The sequence below is a fragment of the Pristiophorus japonicus genome, chromosome 19 (genome assembly GCF_044704955.1).
Source record: "Pristiophorus japonicus isolate sPriJap1 chromosome 19, sPriJap1.hap1, whole genome shotgun sequence".
Taxonomy (NCBI): Eukaryota; Metazoa; Chordata; class Chondrichthyes; family Pristiophoridae; genus Pristiophorus; species Pristiophorus japonicus.
In genome coordinates this window covers 4,942,864-4,958,397 of record NC_091995.1, presented here as the reverse complement: position 1 = coordinate 4,958,397, position 15,534 = coordinate 4,942,864, and the positions used below count along the sequence as shown (strand labels likewise).

At 48.3% G+C, this 15,534-nt stretch overlaps 1 protein-coding gene across 1 annotated transcript in view; it reads right to left on the bottom strand.

The window, feature by feature from the left end:
• LOC139230634 (zinc-binding protein A33-like) overlaps window positions 1-10,298 on the bottom strand; it is a 41,155-nt gene extending 30,857 nt beyond the window's left edge. The window contains exons 1-4 of the mRNA XM_070862448.1: window positions 9,888-10,298; window positions 9,702-9,797; window positions 9,375-9,608; window positions 7,876-7,898 (exon numbers count right to left, since the gene is read on the bottom strand). Of these exons, the coding sequence (XP_070718549.1) occupies window positions 7,876-7,898; window positions 9,375-9,608; window positions 9,702-9,797; window positions 9,888-10,298 (764 nt within the window). The remainder of the gene's footprint in view (window positions 1-7,875; window positions 7,899-9,374; window positions 9,609-9,701; window positions 9,798-9,887) is intronic.
• Between the last annotated feature and the right edge of the window lie 5,236 nt (window positions 10,299-15,534).

Sequence of the window (15,534 nt, the reverse complement as noted above, 5' to 3'; positions counted from 1 at the left end):
AAGAGATAGATTGGGTTAGAAAGAGACAGTGTGGAGAGACAGACTGGAGAGAGACAGTCTGTGGGAGAGAAAGTATCGGAAGGGGAGAGATAGACTGAGCGGGAGGGTGGGGGAGGGAGAGAGAGAGACTGGAGAAAGAGAGACTGGAGCGAGAAAGAGATTGGGGTGGATAGGGAGAGTCTGAAGAGAGGGAGAAAGAGAGGAAGAGTGAAAAAGAGAGACTGGGGTAGAAAGAGACAGTGCAGAGAGAAAGACTGGAGAGAGACAGTCTGTGGGAGATCAAGAATCGAAGGGGGAGAAATAGACTGAGGGAGGAGAGGGGGTGAGAGAGGGAGAGAGAGAGACTGGAGAGAGGGTAAGGTTCAGACTGGGGGAGAGAGGGAAAGGGATTAACTGCAGAAAAGGGAATGGATAGAGAGCGAGAGAGAGAGTGAGAGAGAGAGAGAAAGATTGGGTCGAGGGGGAGAGACTGGGGAGGAAGAGAGAGAGAGAAACTGGGGATAGAGAGAGACTGAGGAGAGAGATAGCGAGAGGGACTCGGGGGAGATAGAGGGCGAGGCTGAGTGTGTGAGAGAAACACGGAGAAAGAGAAAGAAAGGAGGACTGGGGGACAGAGAGCAAGAGGGACTCGGGGAGAGAGAGAGAGACTGGGGGGAGAGAGAGGGAGAGAGAGAGAGAGAGAGAGAGAAAGACTGGAGAGCGATAGAGAAAGCGACTATGGAGAGAGACTGTGGAGAGAGATGAGGAGAGAGATTGGAGATAGAGACTGGGAGAAAGAGAGTGAAAGAGAATGGGAGAGAGAGACAGAGAGAGAGATTGAAGAAAGAGAGACTGGGGAGAGAGGGAGGGAGAGAGACTTGGAAGAGAGAGTGAGAGAGGTGGAGAGACTGTGGCAGAGAAAGAATCAGAGAGGAAGAGAGAATGAGCGGCAGAGCAACTGGAGAGAGCAAGAGATTGGGGTGTAGAGGGAAAGACAGGGGGGAGCAAGACACTGGTGAGAGAGTGAGACTGGAGAGAGGGTGAAAGAGGGAGAGAGAGACTGGAGTAGAAAGAGACAGTGGAGAGATAGACTGGAGAGAGACAGTCTGTGGGAGAGAAAGAATTGGAGGGGGAGAAATAGTCTGAGGGGGCAAGAGGGGGTGAGAGAGGGAGAGCGAGGGAGACTGGAGAAAGAGAGAGCGAGAGGTTGAGACTGGAGGAGAAAGCGAAAGAGAGAGACTGCAGAAAAGGGAATGGATAGAGAGTGAGAGTGGAAGAAAGATTGGGTCGAGGGGGAACGATTGGGGAGGAAGAGAGAAAGAGGGAAACTGGGGATAGAGAGAGACTGAGGAGAGAGATAGAGAGACGGAGAGGGGGAGGGTTTGAGAGAGGGAGAGAGAGACTGGAGAGAGGGAAAGGTTGAGACTGGGGGAGAGGGAAAGAGACAGACTGCAGGAGAAGGGAATGGATAAAGAGAGAGAGCGAGAGAGTGAGAGAGAGAGAAATACTGGATTGAGAGAGACTAGGGTGGAACAGAGAGAGAGAGAGAGTGACAGACTGGGGATAGAGAGAGAGAGACTGAAGAGAGAGATAGAGAAAGGGACTCGGGGAGAGATAGAGGGCGAGGCTGAGTGAGCAAAAGAAGCAGGGTGAAAGAGAAATACAGAGGGATTGGGGACAGAGAGGGAGACGGATTTGGGGAGAGAGAGAGACTGGGTAAGAAAGAGAGAGAGAGAGGGGAAAGAGAGAGTGAAAGAGACTGGGAGAGAGAGAGTGAGAGAGGTAGAGAGAGAGAGACTGGGGGAGAGAAATAATCAGAGAGAGATAGACTGAGGGGAAGAGCGACTGAAGAGAGTGAGACTGGAGAGAGAGAGAGAGAGAGAGAGAGAGAGAGTGAGACTCAAGAAAGAGAGACTGGAGAGAGAAAGAGATTGGTGTGGAGAGCGAGAGACTGGTGAGAGGGAGAGAGAGACTTGGAAGAGAGTGAAAGAGAGAGATTGGGTAGAAGGAAACAGTGTGGAAATAAAGACTGGCGAGAGACAATCTCTGGGAGAGAAAGAATCGGAGGAGGAGAGGTAGACTAACGGGCGGGGTGGGGGGGAGGGAGGGTGAGAGAGAGAGACTGGAGAAAGAGAGACTGGAGCGAGGGAAAGGTTGAGACTGGGGGAGAGAGGGAAAGAGAGAGACTGCAGGAAAAGGGAATAGATAGATAAAGAGAGAGAGAGTGATAGAGAGAAAGACTGGGGATAGAGAGAGTCTGAGGAATGCGAGTGAGGGACTCAGGGAGAGGTAGAGCGCGAGGCTGAGTGAGAGAGAGAAACAGGGAGAAAGAGAAAGCGAGATGAACTGGGGGACAGAGAGGGCGAGGGAGAGAAACTGGGAGAGAGAGACTGAGGGGAGAAAGAGAGAGACTGGGAGAGTCAGAGAGTGAGTGAGAGAGAGAGAGAGACTGGGGAGAGAGAGACTGGGAGAGAGAGAGAGAAAGAGATGTGAGAGAGACTGGCAAAAGAGAGACTGGGGAGAGAGAGAGACTGTGGAGAGAGAGAGAGAGAGAGACTGAAGAGAGACTGTGGAGAGAGAGAGAGAGAGAGAGAAAGAGAGACTGGGGAGAGAGAGAGAAAGAGAGAGAGACTTGGAAGAGAGAGTGAGAGAGGTAGAGAGACTGGGGCAGAGAAAGAATCAGAGAGGGAGAGAGACTGAACGGCAGAGCGACTGGAGAAAGCAAGAGATTGGGGTGTAGAGGGAAAGACAGGGGAGAGCGAGAGACTGGTGAGAGAGAGAGACTGGAGAGAGGGAGAAATAGGAATAGAGAGAGACTGGAGTCGAAAGAGACAATGGAGAGACAGACTGGAGAGAGACAGTCTGTGGAAGAGAAAGAATTGGAGGGGGAGAAATAGACTGATGGGGAGAGATGGGGTGAGAGAGGGAGAGGGAGAGAGAGAGAGAGAGAGAGACTGGAGAAATAGAGACTGGAGAGAGGGAGAGGTTGAGACTGGAGTAGAGAGTGAAAGAGAGAGACTGCAGAAAAGGGAATGGATAGAGAGAGAGAGAGAGAGTGAGATTGGGAGAAAGATTGGGCCAAGGGGGAGAGACTGGGACGGAAAAGCGCGAGAGAGTAACTGGGGATAGAGAGAGACTGAGGAGAGAGATAGAAAGAGGGACTCGGGGAGAGATGGAGGGCGAGGCTGAGTGAGAGAGAGAAACACGGAGAAAGAGAAAGAGAGATGGACTGGGGGACAGAGAGGGAGAAGGACTCGGGGAGAGAGAGAGAAACTGGGAGGGAGAGAGACTGGGAGAGAGAGAGTGAAGGAGACTGGGAGAGAGAGAAGGATTGGAGAAAGAGAGACTGGAGAGAGAGAGGGAGAGAGAGAGAGAGAGAGAGAGATAGACTTTGAAGAGAGAGCGAGAGAGGTGGAGAGAGAGAGACTGGGGGAGAGAACGAATCAGAGAGGGAGAGATAGACTGAGGGACAGAGCGACTGGAGAGAGAGAGAAACTGGAGAATGAAAGACTGGAGATAAAAAGAGATTGGTGTGTAGAGGGAGAAAGTGGGGAGAGGGTGAAAGAGGGAGAGAGAGAGACAGAAGAGAGAGTGAAAGAGAGAGACTGGGGTAGAAAGAGACAGTGTGGAGACATAGACTGGAGAGAGACAGTTTATGCGAGAGAAATAATCTGCGGGGGAGAGACAGACTGAGGGGGCAGAGGGGGTGAGAGAGGGAGAGAGACAGACTGGAGAAAGAGAGACTGGAGCGAGGGAAAGGTGGAGACTGGGGGAGAGAGGGAAAGAGACAGACTGCAGGAGAAGGGAATGGATAAAGAGAGAGAGAGAGAGAGAGAGAGTGAGTGAAAGAGAGAAAGACTGGATCGAAAGAGCGACTGAGGTGGGACAGAGAGGGAGAGGGCGAGGCTGAGTGAGAAAGAGAAATAGGGAGAAAGAGAAAGCGAGATGGATTGGGGGACAGAGAGGGAGAGGGACTAGGGGAGAGAGAGAGAAACTGGGAGAGAGAGACTAGGGGGGAGAGAGACTGGAGGAGAGAGTGATAGAGAGAGAGAGAGGGACTGGGGAGAGAGAGACTGGGAGAGAGAGAGAAAGAAAGACTAGGGAGAGAGAGAGAGACTGGGGAGAGAGAGAGACTGGGAGAGAGAGACTGGGAGAGAGAGAGATAAAGAGACTGGGAGAGAGACTAGCAAAAGAGAGACTGGGGATAGAGAGAGACTTGGAAGAGATCGTGAGAGAGGTGGAGAGAGAGACTGGGGGAGAGAAACAATCAGAGAGGGAGAGATAGACTGAGGGGCAGAACGACTGGAGAGAGAGATTGGAGAATGACAGACTGGAGCAAGAGAGAGAGAGATCGGGGTGGAGAGGGAGAGACTGGGGCGAGGGAGGGAGAGACTTGGAAGAGAGAGGGAAAGAGAGAGATGGGGGTAGAAAGAGACAGTGTGGAGAGAGAGATTGGAGAAAGCTCATCTGTGGGAGAGAAATAATCTGAGGGGGAGATATAGACTAGGGGTGGGGGGAGGGGGGGAGGGGGGGAGAGGGAGAGAGAGACTGGAGAAAGAAATACTGGAGAGAGGGAAAGGTTGAGACTGGGGGAGAGAGGGAAATAGAGAGATTGCAGGAAAAAGGAATGGATAGAGAGAGACAGAGAGACTGGGAGGGAGAGAGAGAGAGAAAGAGACTGGGAGAGAGAGGAGACTGGAGAAAGTGACTGGGGAGAGAGAGGGAGAGTGAGATAGGGAGAGAGACTGGTGGAGAGTGTCTGGTGGAGAGAAAGAATAAGAGGGAGAGATATAGACTAGGAGAGAGCAAGACTGGAGAAAGCGAGACTGGAGAGAGAGACTGGAGAAAGAGAGACTGGAGAGAAAGAGACTGGGGTGGAGGGGGAGACTAGGGAGAGGGAAATACTGGGGAGAACGAGAGAAAGGGTGAGAGAGAGACTTGGAAGAGAGCGACTGGGGTAGAAAAGAAAGTGTGGCGAGACAGACAGTCTGTTGCAGAGAAAGAATCAGAGGGGAAGAGATAGACTGAGGGGGGCGAAAGAGGGAAATAGAGAGAGACTGGAGAAAGGGAATGATTGAGACTGAGGGAGAGTGAAAGAGTGAGTGTACAGAAAAAGAGAATGAATAGAGAGAGAGAGGAAGGGAGAGAGAGTGACTGGGTCGAGAGGAAGAGACTTGGGAGGAAGAGAGAAATATAGACTGGGGATAGAGAGAGAGAGACGAAGGAGAAAGAGACAGGTAGAGGGACTCGGGGAGAGATAGAGGGTGAGCCTGAGTGAGTGAAAGAAGCAGGATGAAAGAGAAAGAGAGATGGACTGGGGACAGAGAGGGAGACGGACTCGGGGAGAGAGAGAGAGACTGGGTAAGAGAGAGAGAGAGAGAGACTGGGGATAGAGAGAGACGGCGGGAGAGATAGATAAAGAGACTTGGAAAGAGACATTGGAGAAATAGAGACTGGAGAGAGAGAGAGAGAGAGAGAGAGAGAGACTTGGAAGAGAGAGTGAGAGAGGTGGAAGGAGAGACTGGGGGAGAGAAAGAATCAGAGAGGGAGAGATAGGCTGAGGGGGAGAGTGACTGGAGAGAGCGAGACTGGAGAGAGAGTCTGGAGAGAGAGACGGGAGAGAAAAAGAGATTGGTGTGGAGAGGGAGAGACTGGGGTGAGCGAGACTGGGGAGAGGGAGAAAGAGGGGGAGAGAAGCTTGGAAGAGAGAGACTGGGGTAGAAAGAGATAGTGTGGAGAGAAAGACTGGAGAGAGAAAGTCTGTGGGAGAGAAATAATCAGAGGGGAGAGATAGACTAAGGGGAGAAGAGTGTGTGAGAGAAGGAGAAAGGGAGACTGGAGAAAGAGAGACTGGAGAGAGGGAAAGGTTGAGACTGGGGGAGCATGGCCAAGGTGGCCATCAACCGGTCCAGTCAGCAGGAGGTCGAGGAGGGTCATTCAGCCCGACTGCGTGCCTCTCTTCCACGGTTACATCCGAGCCAGTGTGTCCCGGGTGATGAAGCACGTGGTGTCCATCGGTACGCTCGCGGCCTTCCATGTGCATCCAATTTTAATTTGAACCATTATTGTTAAAAGTTAATTTGTTTAAATTGTCGGTTTTAGTGCCCCATTTTTACATATGATTTATATTTGATTTACAGGTACAGCCAAAATATTTGAGACTGGGTGAGAGAAGGAAAGAGAGAGACTGCAGGAAAAGGGAATAGATAGATAGATAGATAGATAGAGAGAGAGAGAGAGAGAGAGAGAGAGAGAGAGAAAGACTGGGTCGAGAGGCTGGGGAGGAAGAGAGAGAGGGAGAGACTGGGGATAGACAGAGACTGAGGGAAGAGATAGAGAGAGGGACTCGGGGAGAGATAGAGGGCGAGGCTGAGTGAGAGAGAAACACAGAGAAAGAGAAAGAGAGAGGGACTTGGGGCAGAGAAGGAATGGGACTCATGGAGAGACAGAAACTGGGAGAGAGTGGGGAGAGAGAGACTGGGGAGAGAGAGAGACTGGAAGAGAGAGAGAGAGGGAGACTGTGGAGAGAGAAAGACTGGGGGAGAGAGAGCGAGAGGGAGACTGTGGAGAGAGAAAGACAGGGGAGAGTGAGACTGAGAGAGAGAGAGCGAGTGAGAGAAAGAGATTGGGAGAGAGAGACTGGAGAAAGAGACTGGGGGAGAGAGGGGGAGAGAAAGACTTGGAAGAGAGTGAAAGAGGTTCAGAGAGAGAAAGAATTAGAGAGGGAGAGATAGACAGGGGCAGAGCGACTGCTGAGAGAGAGAGATACTGGGGAGAGGGAAAAAGAGGGAGAGAGAGAGACTGGAGTAGAAAGAGACAGTGGAGAGATAGACTGGAGTAAAACAGTCTGTGGGAGAGAATAAATGGGAGGGGGAGAGATAGACTGAGGGGGGAGGGGGTGAGAGAGGGAGAGAGAGACTGGAGAAAGAGAGACCGGGGTAAGGGAAAGTTTGAGACTGGGGAGTATGGAGGGACTCGGGGAGAGAGCGAGAAACTGGGAGATAGATAGAGACACTGGGGAGAGAGAGAGAGACTGGAAGAGAGAGAGAGCGAGAGAGAGAGAGAGAGAGACTGGGAAAGAAATGGGGGAGAGAGAGAGAGAGAGAGAGAGAGAGACTGGGGAGAGAGAGAACGATTGGGGGAGAGAGAGGAGGGCCAGAGCGAAGTTATTGGAGGCGGAAGGGAGAGAGAGGAGAGGGAAAAGGAGAGAGAGCAGGAGGGGAGTGGATATCAGGAACGGGGAGGGGGTGGGGGTGGGGGATAAAGTGTACATAGAGCACAGAGGGTACGGTGGAAGAACGTGTTACCGGTTTAAAGGGGGAAGTGAGAGCGAGAACGTGATCCAACTTTACACCCGCACCACGTCATTTTCTCGTGGTTGATTTTTGGAAAGCCTGGTGCGTGTGTGGCAAGTGAGATCATTGGACTGGACGAAATCCAGAAGTCACAACACTGTCACTATTCACTTCATACACAATAAACCTGTTACCAAACTGTGACCCACAGACAATGCCCCATCCATGGGGGTGTGGTGGAGGGCAGAGTTCAGGAACTTGGGCGGCAGTGGCACAAACATATTTTGGTGGTGGGAGAAGGTCTTTACCTGCGAGGGTGGGCCCTCTCTGCTCCAAGTGAGCTCTGTTCTGTCTGGAGTCAGCAGTCAGAAGGGTTCAAATTGCACTTTGCAAAGTCACTGATTAAGTAGGCGGGGAAGATCTAATTACACATTCCAGAGAAACTGCTGGGCATGCCTTGTCCTCCAAGGGGACCAATCAGAACTTTCGTGTTACAAATAGATACACCCAAGTATTAAACAGTTGATGTTATAAATTGACCAAAAAGCTGTGCTGAGTTATTTTCCCAAACTGTGTAGTTTCAGTAAAGAGCGTGTCTTACCTCCTCTTCCGACGAGCTTCCTCCTGAATGAAATAAAACACAAATCTAAGTTACCAGAGACTGACCGTCCATATTCAGACAGCAGAATTTACACAAATTGTTACAAATGTGTGATACTCACTGCTGCCGACACAGAAAGAAAGAGAATATAACTGTGCTTTTTGATATGTAATAATGACTTGGTCTTTGGTTTGGAGATTACCATTTTAAAATTTACAGATGGCACAAAATTTGGAAATATAGTAAACAGTGAGGAGGATAGCATCAAACTCCAGGAGGACATAGACAGACTGGTGAAAAGGGCAGATAAAGTTTAATGTAGGATCTCTGAAGTGATGCAATTTGGAAGGAAAAATTTGGAGAGGCAATCTAAACTAAATCATACAGTGTTAATGCGGTTCAGGAACAGAGGGACCGGACGGATCACAAAATGAAATGTGTACGGGGGAAGGAAAAGTTGATAAAGCTGTTAAAAGAAAACAGGGGACCCTTGGCTTCGTAAATGGTGGTGTAGAGCGCAAAAGCAAGGACATTATCCCAAACCTTTCTAAATAACTGGTTAGGCCTCAGCTGGAGCATTATGTCCAATTCTGGCCACCACACTTTAGGGAGGATGTCAAGGCCTTGAAGAAGGAGCAGATGAGATTTGCCAGTATGTACCAGGGATGAGAGACTTCAGTTATGTGGAAAGACTGGAGAAGCTGGGAGTGTTCTCCTTCGAGCAGAGGGGATGAAGGGAATATTTAATAGAGGTGTTCAAAATTAGGTGTGGTATTGACAGAGTAAATAAGTAGAATCTTGTTCCACTGGCAGGAGGTTCCCAGTCAGAGGACACAGATTGAAGACAATTGGCAGAAAAATAGAGGGAATTTTTTTAATCAATAAGTTGGGATCATCTGCAATGCATTCATTGAGTGGGAGCACATTTAACAGCAACTTTCAAAAGGGAATAGAATAGACACTTGAAAACGAATAAAAACAAGGCTATGGAGAAAGAGCAGGGGGAAAGCACTAATTTGATCGCTGTTTTAAAACAGCCAGCACAGGCACCATGGCTGAATCGTCGCTTTCTGTGCTGTAGGATTCTATGATTGCAAGTAGTTGAACATTCTGATTCGTGTGTCAGATACTGGAACTCAACTTCAGTGCCACTCAAACACACAGTGGCTGTCACCCCCACCGTACCAGACACACTCACACTCACAACATGGAACTGTAACTGGATTCCAATGTGAGCTCCAGGAAAATATCAAACTTGCGCAGCATGGAAATAATTATAAGCAAAATATCAATGGCAACTCATTGCCATGATTCTACAAATAGTGTGGCAGTGGTTGGTATCTTTCCGTGCCGATAGCAGAACCGCACCGGCAGAGACAAAACAATCGGTTTTAATCAGTTCCGAATTTTTCAGCAAATGCTGCATTTATTGCAGTTGTCATCGGTTATTTTGTGACTGTGTGAAGTTTCACTGAACTGACCCACAATATAATCCTCACCTTCAGAAATATCAGCCCGTCTTTTTGCTCCATCTGTTTCTGTAACTTTGAGAGCTTCTCCTGAATGGAATTTAAATTCTCTTGAATTTCTCGAAGGTTTTTCTCCATTGTTTCTACAATCTTCCCCTCTTGTTCCCTAAGATCTCGGATTAAACGCTGCTCTTTCGCAGTGAGAATCTGGTGCATTTTAGTGAACTCGGATGTGATGCGGGTCTGCAGACTGCTCGACTGTTCCTACCAAATGAAATGTGAAACATAATTAATGTCCCGCGATAGAGGGAACAAAACTAACCGAGATCCCCGAAAATCAGCTCAGGGAGACCTTACCCTAACTCCGGAAATCTGCTGTTTCTGTTTTAATTCCGTTTCAAGAGCCGCCGATTTCTTCTCTGCGAGAGAATATAAGGAAGTTTTCAGCCGATCCTGGGATTGGGAGAGAAAATCACAGAATTAAAGTGTTAGACCATGAAAATGTGCTGAAATAACCAGGTGATCAAATCTGTTCCCTTTTACCTTGTAGATTCCAACAGCTTCTTTAATGGGCATGAAGCGGTGCTCTCTGTGTTCCCGCGCATCTCTACAGATCAAACAGATCAGTTTCTTGTCAGTTTCACAAAACAGCTTCAGTTCTTCGTGATGTTCCTCACAGTGAAGTTTACGTTCCTTCTCTTTCAGATTCAAGTTTAATATTCGCACTTTCTCAGCCAGTCTCGCTAAGGCCCGATTAGCCTTGAGGTTTCTTTTCGAAAACTCCGCTCTACATTCCGGGCAGGAGATTCTCCTCTTCTTTGCCCAGCACCGAGTGACACAGGAGCGGCAGAAGTTGTGCCCACACTCCAGTATTACCGGATCGGTGAAGAAATCCAGACAAATGGGACAAATTGCCTCCTCGATCAAACTCTGGGCTTGCTGTCTGGAAGACATGATTCCGCTTCAGCGCTTCCTGATTCAAACTGCTGGTGTCGTGTTCCTGTGGGCGGTTCCAGGGGCCGTTCTCCCTCTGACATCACTCTTGTATCTCTGGCAGCGCTCTTCACATCTGCATGAAATAGTGATTGAATTTACGAAGAGAGAAAGCAGTCTCGGACTTTTCAGGGTGCACCCAGCACCAGACTCAGAGTTAAATGGGCATTTACTAAGGCTGAGGAAATGAAGAGGGAAAAGGAGGAGGTGAGAGGAGAAATCCTAAGAACATAAGAAATAGGAGCAGCAGTGGGCAATGCAGCCCCTCGAGCCTGCTCCCCCATTCAATAAAATCATGGCTGATCTCCTATGTCAATAACAATTTCCCGCCCTATCCTCATACACCTTGATTCCCTTGGTATCCAAAAATCTGTCGAACTCTGCCTTCAATATAACCAGCATCTACAGCCCTCTGGGGTAGAGATTTCAAAAGATTCGGAACTCTCTGAGTGAAGAAATTTGTCCTCATCTGTGAAAGCTGTGCTGCCTGCCCAGCTTAAGGGTATCTTCTCGCGGCTGGAAAAGAACTTGGGTTGGAGGGGGAGGATCAAGTTGTCGTGGTCCACAGGTTTCGTAGGAACCAAAGAAATAGATAGAACTAAGAATGAAGTTCTGCCGCGGGAGTTTGAGGAGCTAGAATCTAAATTAATAAGCAGAACCTCGAATGTAATAATCTCTGGATTAATACCTGAGCCACGCGTAAAATGGCATCGGATCAAGCAGACCATTGAGTTAAATGCATGGCTCAAAGAGTGGTGTGAGAAGAAGGGGTTTCAATTCATGGGGCACTGGCCCCAGCACTGGGGAAAAAGGGAGCTGTACCATCGGGATGGGCTCCACTTAAACCGGGCTGGGCCCAGCATCCTGGTGAATCGAATAACTCGTGCTGTAGATAGGGCTTTAAAATAAAAAAAAGTGGGGGGAGGGTCATGTGAGGGAAAAATTGGAAATGTAAAGAGAAATGTTAAGGCAATAGAGCAGTGTAGCGATTTGGGTAAAAATAAGCAGAGTGCAATAGGAAGGGACAGAGGGTTTAACTGTAGCAGTGCAGCATAGAATAAAGTCAAAGCAGGGAATAATGGTAAAAAAATGAAAGATTCTTTAGCTGGATGCACGAAGCATTCGTAACAAGATAGTCGAACTAGTGGCAGAAATAGAAGTAAATGGTTTGATTTAATTTCATTACAAAGATGAGGTTGCAAGGTGACCAAGATTGGGAACTAAATGTTCCAGGGTACTTGACGTTTCAAAAAGACAAGCAGAATGGAAAAGGAAGGAGTAGCCCTGATAATAAAGGATGACATAAGGCCAGTAGAGAGAAAGCATCCTGGCTCAGTATGGGTGGAGTTAAGGAATAATAAGGGGCAGAAAACATTGGCATGAGTAGTATATAAGCCCCCTAACAGTAGCTACATCTTTGGACAGAATATTAATCAAGAAATAGTTCGAGCTTGTAACAAAGGTAATGCAATAATCGTGGGGGATTTAAACTTATAGAATGGAAAAATCAAATTGGCAAAGGTAGTCTGGAGGATGAGTTCATGGAGTGCATTCAGGACAGTTTCCTAGAACAATACGTCATGGAACCAACCAGGGAACGGGCTATTTTAGATGTTGTAGTGCAATGAGACAGGGTTAATTAGCAATCTCACAGTAAAGGATTATCTAGGGCAGAGGGACCATAATATGACAGAATTACACATTAGTGTAATTGAAAGTGACTTGCCTAAGTTCGAAACTAGAGTCTTAAGTTTAAATAAAACTAATTACATAGATACAGGCCAAGTACAATACGTTGAGAGGTGAAGTGAAGAGGGAAATAAGACTGACAAAGAGAGAATATCAGAATAGAATGGCGGTTAAAATAAAAGAGAACTCAAAAATCTTCCACCAGCATGTAAATAATGTGATTATTAAGAGGCGAGGTGGGGCCTATTCGGGACAAAGAAGGTGATATAGGCTTAGAGGCGAAGGGCAAGCCTGAAATACTTAATGATTACTTTGTATCGGTGTTTACTAAGGAAGAGAATGCTGATAAAATATCGGTAGAAGCGGAGATAGTAGAGGTAATGGATGGGGTGAAAGGTGTACGGCAGGATGTATTGAAAAGGCTGGATATGCTCAGAGTAGATAAATCACCTGGTCCGGATTGCTTGCATCCCAGGTTGCTAAGGGAAGTCCGGGGAGCATCGAGAGAGGCGGGAGTCGAGAGAGGCAGCGGCTTATAAAAGGCTCAGCAGTCCGGGGAGCGTCGAGAGAGGCGGGAGTTGAGAGAGGCAGCGGCCTATAAAAGGCTCAGCAGTCCGGGGAGCGTCGAGAGAGGCGGGAGTTGAGAGAGGCAGCGGCCTATAAAAGGCTCAGCAGTCTGGGTACCGGTGCAGCTCCAGCTGAGAGAAGTCAAAAAAGAAGTAGAAAGAAATCAAAAGGTGACGTCACAGCCAACGTGGTAAGTGATTGGCTGCTGATTGGTGAGTAGTTTTTCTTTTTCTTTATTAGTCAGTAACTTTTAACATTGTTGTCGGCAATTTAAGTGTATCTAAGGGTTAAGTCATGGCAGGACAGCTCGGTCACGTGATATGCTCCTCCTGTACCATGTGGGAACACGGGGACAACACCAGTGTCCCTGACGACTACATGTGCGGGAAGTGTGTCCACCTCCGGCTACTGACGGTCCGCGTTGCGGAGTTGGAGCTGAAGGTGGATTCACTCTGGAGCATCCACGATGCTGAGAATGACGTGAGTATCACGTGTAGCGAGTTGGTCTTACTGCAGGAGAAGGGTCCACAGCCAGCGAGGGAATGGAAGACCAGCAGGAAGAGTAGTGCAAGGAAGGTAGTGCAGGGGTCCCCTGTGGTCATCCCCCTGCAAAACAGATACACCGCTTTGAGTACTGTTGAGGGGGATGACTCATCAGGGGAGGGCAGCAGCAGCCAAGTTCATGGCACCGTGGCTGGCTCTGTTGCACAGGAGGGCAGGAAAAAGAGTGGAAGAGCGATAGTGATAGGGGATTCAATTGTAAGGGGAATAGATAGGCGTTTCTGCGGCCGCAACCGAGACTCCAGGATGGTATGTTGCCTCCCTGGTGCAAGGGTCAAGGATGTCTCGGAGCGGGTGGAGGACATTCTAAAAAGGGAGGGAGAACAGCCAGTTGTCGTGGTGCACGTTGGTACCAATGACATAGGTAAAAAAAGGGATGAGTTCCTACGAAATGAATTTAAGGAGCTAGGAGCTAAATTAAAAAGTAGGACCTCAAAAGTAGTAATCTCGGGATTGCTACCAGTGCCACGTGCTAGTCAGAGTAGGAATCGCAGGATAGCTCAGATGAATACGTGGCTTGAGCAATGGTGCAGCAGGGAGGGATTCAAATTCCTGGGGCATTGGAACCGGTTCTGGGGGAGGTGGGACCAGTACAATCCGGACGGTCTGCACCTGGGCAGAATCGGAACCAATGTCCTCGGGGGAGTGTTTGCTAGTGCTGTTGGGGAGGAGTTAAACTAATATGGCAGGGGGATGGGAACCAATGCAGGGAGATAGAGGCAAAAACAAAAGACAGAAAGGAGATGAGGAAAAGTGGAGGGCAGAGAAACCCAAGGCAAAGAACAAAAAGGGCCATTGTACAGCAAAATTCTAAAAGGACAGAGGGTGTTAAAAAAACAAGCCTAAAGGCTTTGTGTCTTAATGCAAGGAGTATCCGCAATAAGGTGGATGAATTAACTGTGCAAATAGATGTTAACAAATATGATGTGATTGGGATTACGGAGACGTGGCTCCAGGATGAGCAGGGCTGGGAACTCAACATCCAGGGGTATTCAACATTCAGGAAGGATAGAATAAAAGGAAAAGGAGGTGGGGTAGCATTGCTGGTTAAGGAGGAGATTAAGGCAATAGTTAGGAAGGACATTAGCTTGGATGATGTGGAATCTATATGGGTAGAGCTGCAGAACACCAAAGGGCAAAAAACGTTAGTGGGAGTTGTGTACAGACCTCCAAACAGTAGTAGTGATGTTGGGGAGGGCATCAAACAGGAAATTAGGGGTGCGTGCAATAAAGGTGCAGCAGTTATAATGGGTGACTTTAATATGCACATAGATTGGGCTAACCAAACTGGAAGCAATACGGTGGAGGAGGATTTTCTGGAGTGCATAAGGGATGGTTTTTTAGACCAATATGTCGAGGAACCAACTAGGGGGGAGGCCATCTTAGACTGGGTGTTATGTAATGAGAAAGGATTAATTAGCAATCTCGTTGTGCGAGGCCCCTTGGGGAAGAGTGACCATAATATGGTGGAATTCTGCATTAGGATGGAGAATGAAACAGTTAATTCAGAGACCATGGTCCAGAACTTAAAGAAGGCTAACTTTGAAGGTATGAGGCGTGAATTGGCTGAGATGGATTGGCGAATGATACTTAAGGGGTTGACTGTGGATGGGCAATGGCAGACATTTAGAGACCGCATGGATGAACTACAACAATTGTACATTCCTGTCTGGCATAGAAATAAAAAAGGGAAGGTGGCTCAACCGTGGCTATCAAGGGAAATCAGGGATAGTATTAAAGCCAAGGAAGTGGCATACAAATTGGCCAGAAATAGCAGCGAACCTGGGGACTGGGAGAAATTTAGAACTCAGCAGAGGAGGACAAAGGGTTTGATTAGGGCAGGGAAAATGGAGTATGAGAAGAAGCTTGCAGGGAACATTAAGACGGATTGCAAAAGTTTCTATAGATATGTAAAGAGAAAAAGGTTAGTAAAGACAAATGTAGGTCCCCTGCAGTCAGAATCAGGGGAAGTCATAACGGGGAACAAAGAAATGGCGGACCAATTGAACAAGTACTTTGGTTCGGTATTCACGAAGGAGGACACGAACAACCTTCCGGTTATAAAAGGGGTCGGGGGGTCTAGTAAGGAGGAGGAACTGAGGGAAATCCTTATTAGCCGGGAAATTGTGTTGGGGAAATTGATGGGATTGAAGGCCGATAAATCCCCAGGGCCTGATGGACTGCATCCCAGAGTACTTAAGGAGGTGGCCTTGGGAATAGTGGATGCGTTGACAGTCATTTTCCAACATTCCATTGACTCTGGATCAGTTCCTATGGAGTGGAGGGTAGCCAATGTAACCCCACTTTTTAAAAAAGGAGGGAGAGAGAAAACAGGGAATTATAGACCGGTCAGCCTGACATCGGTAGTGGGTAAAATGAT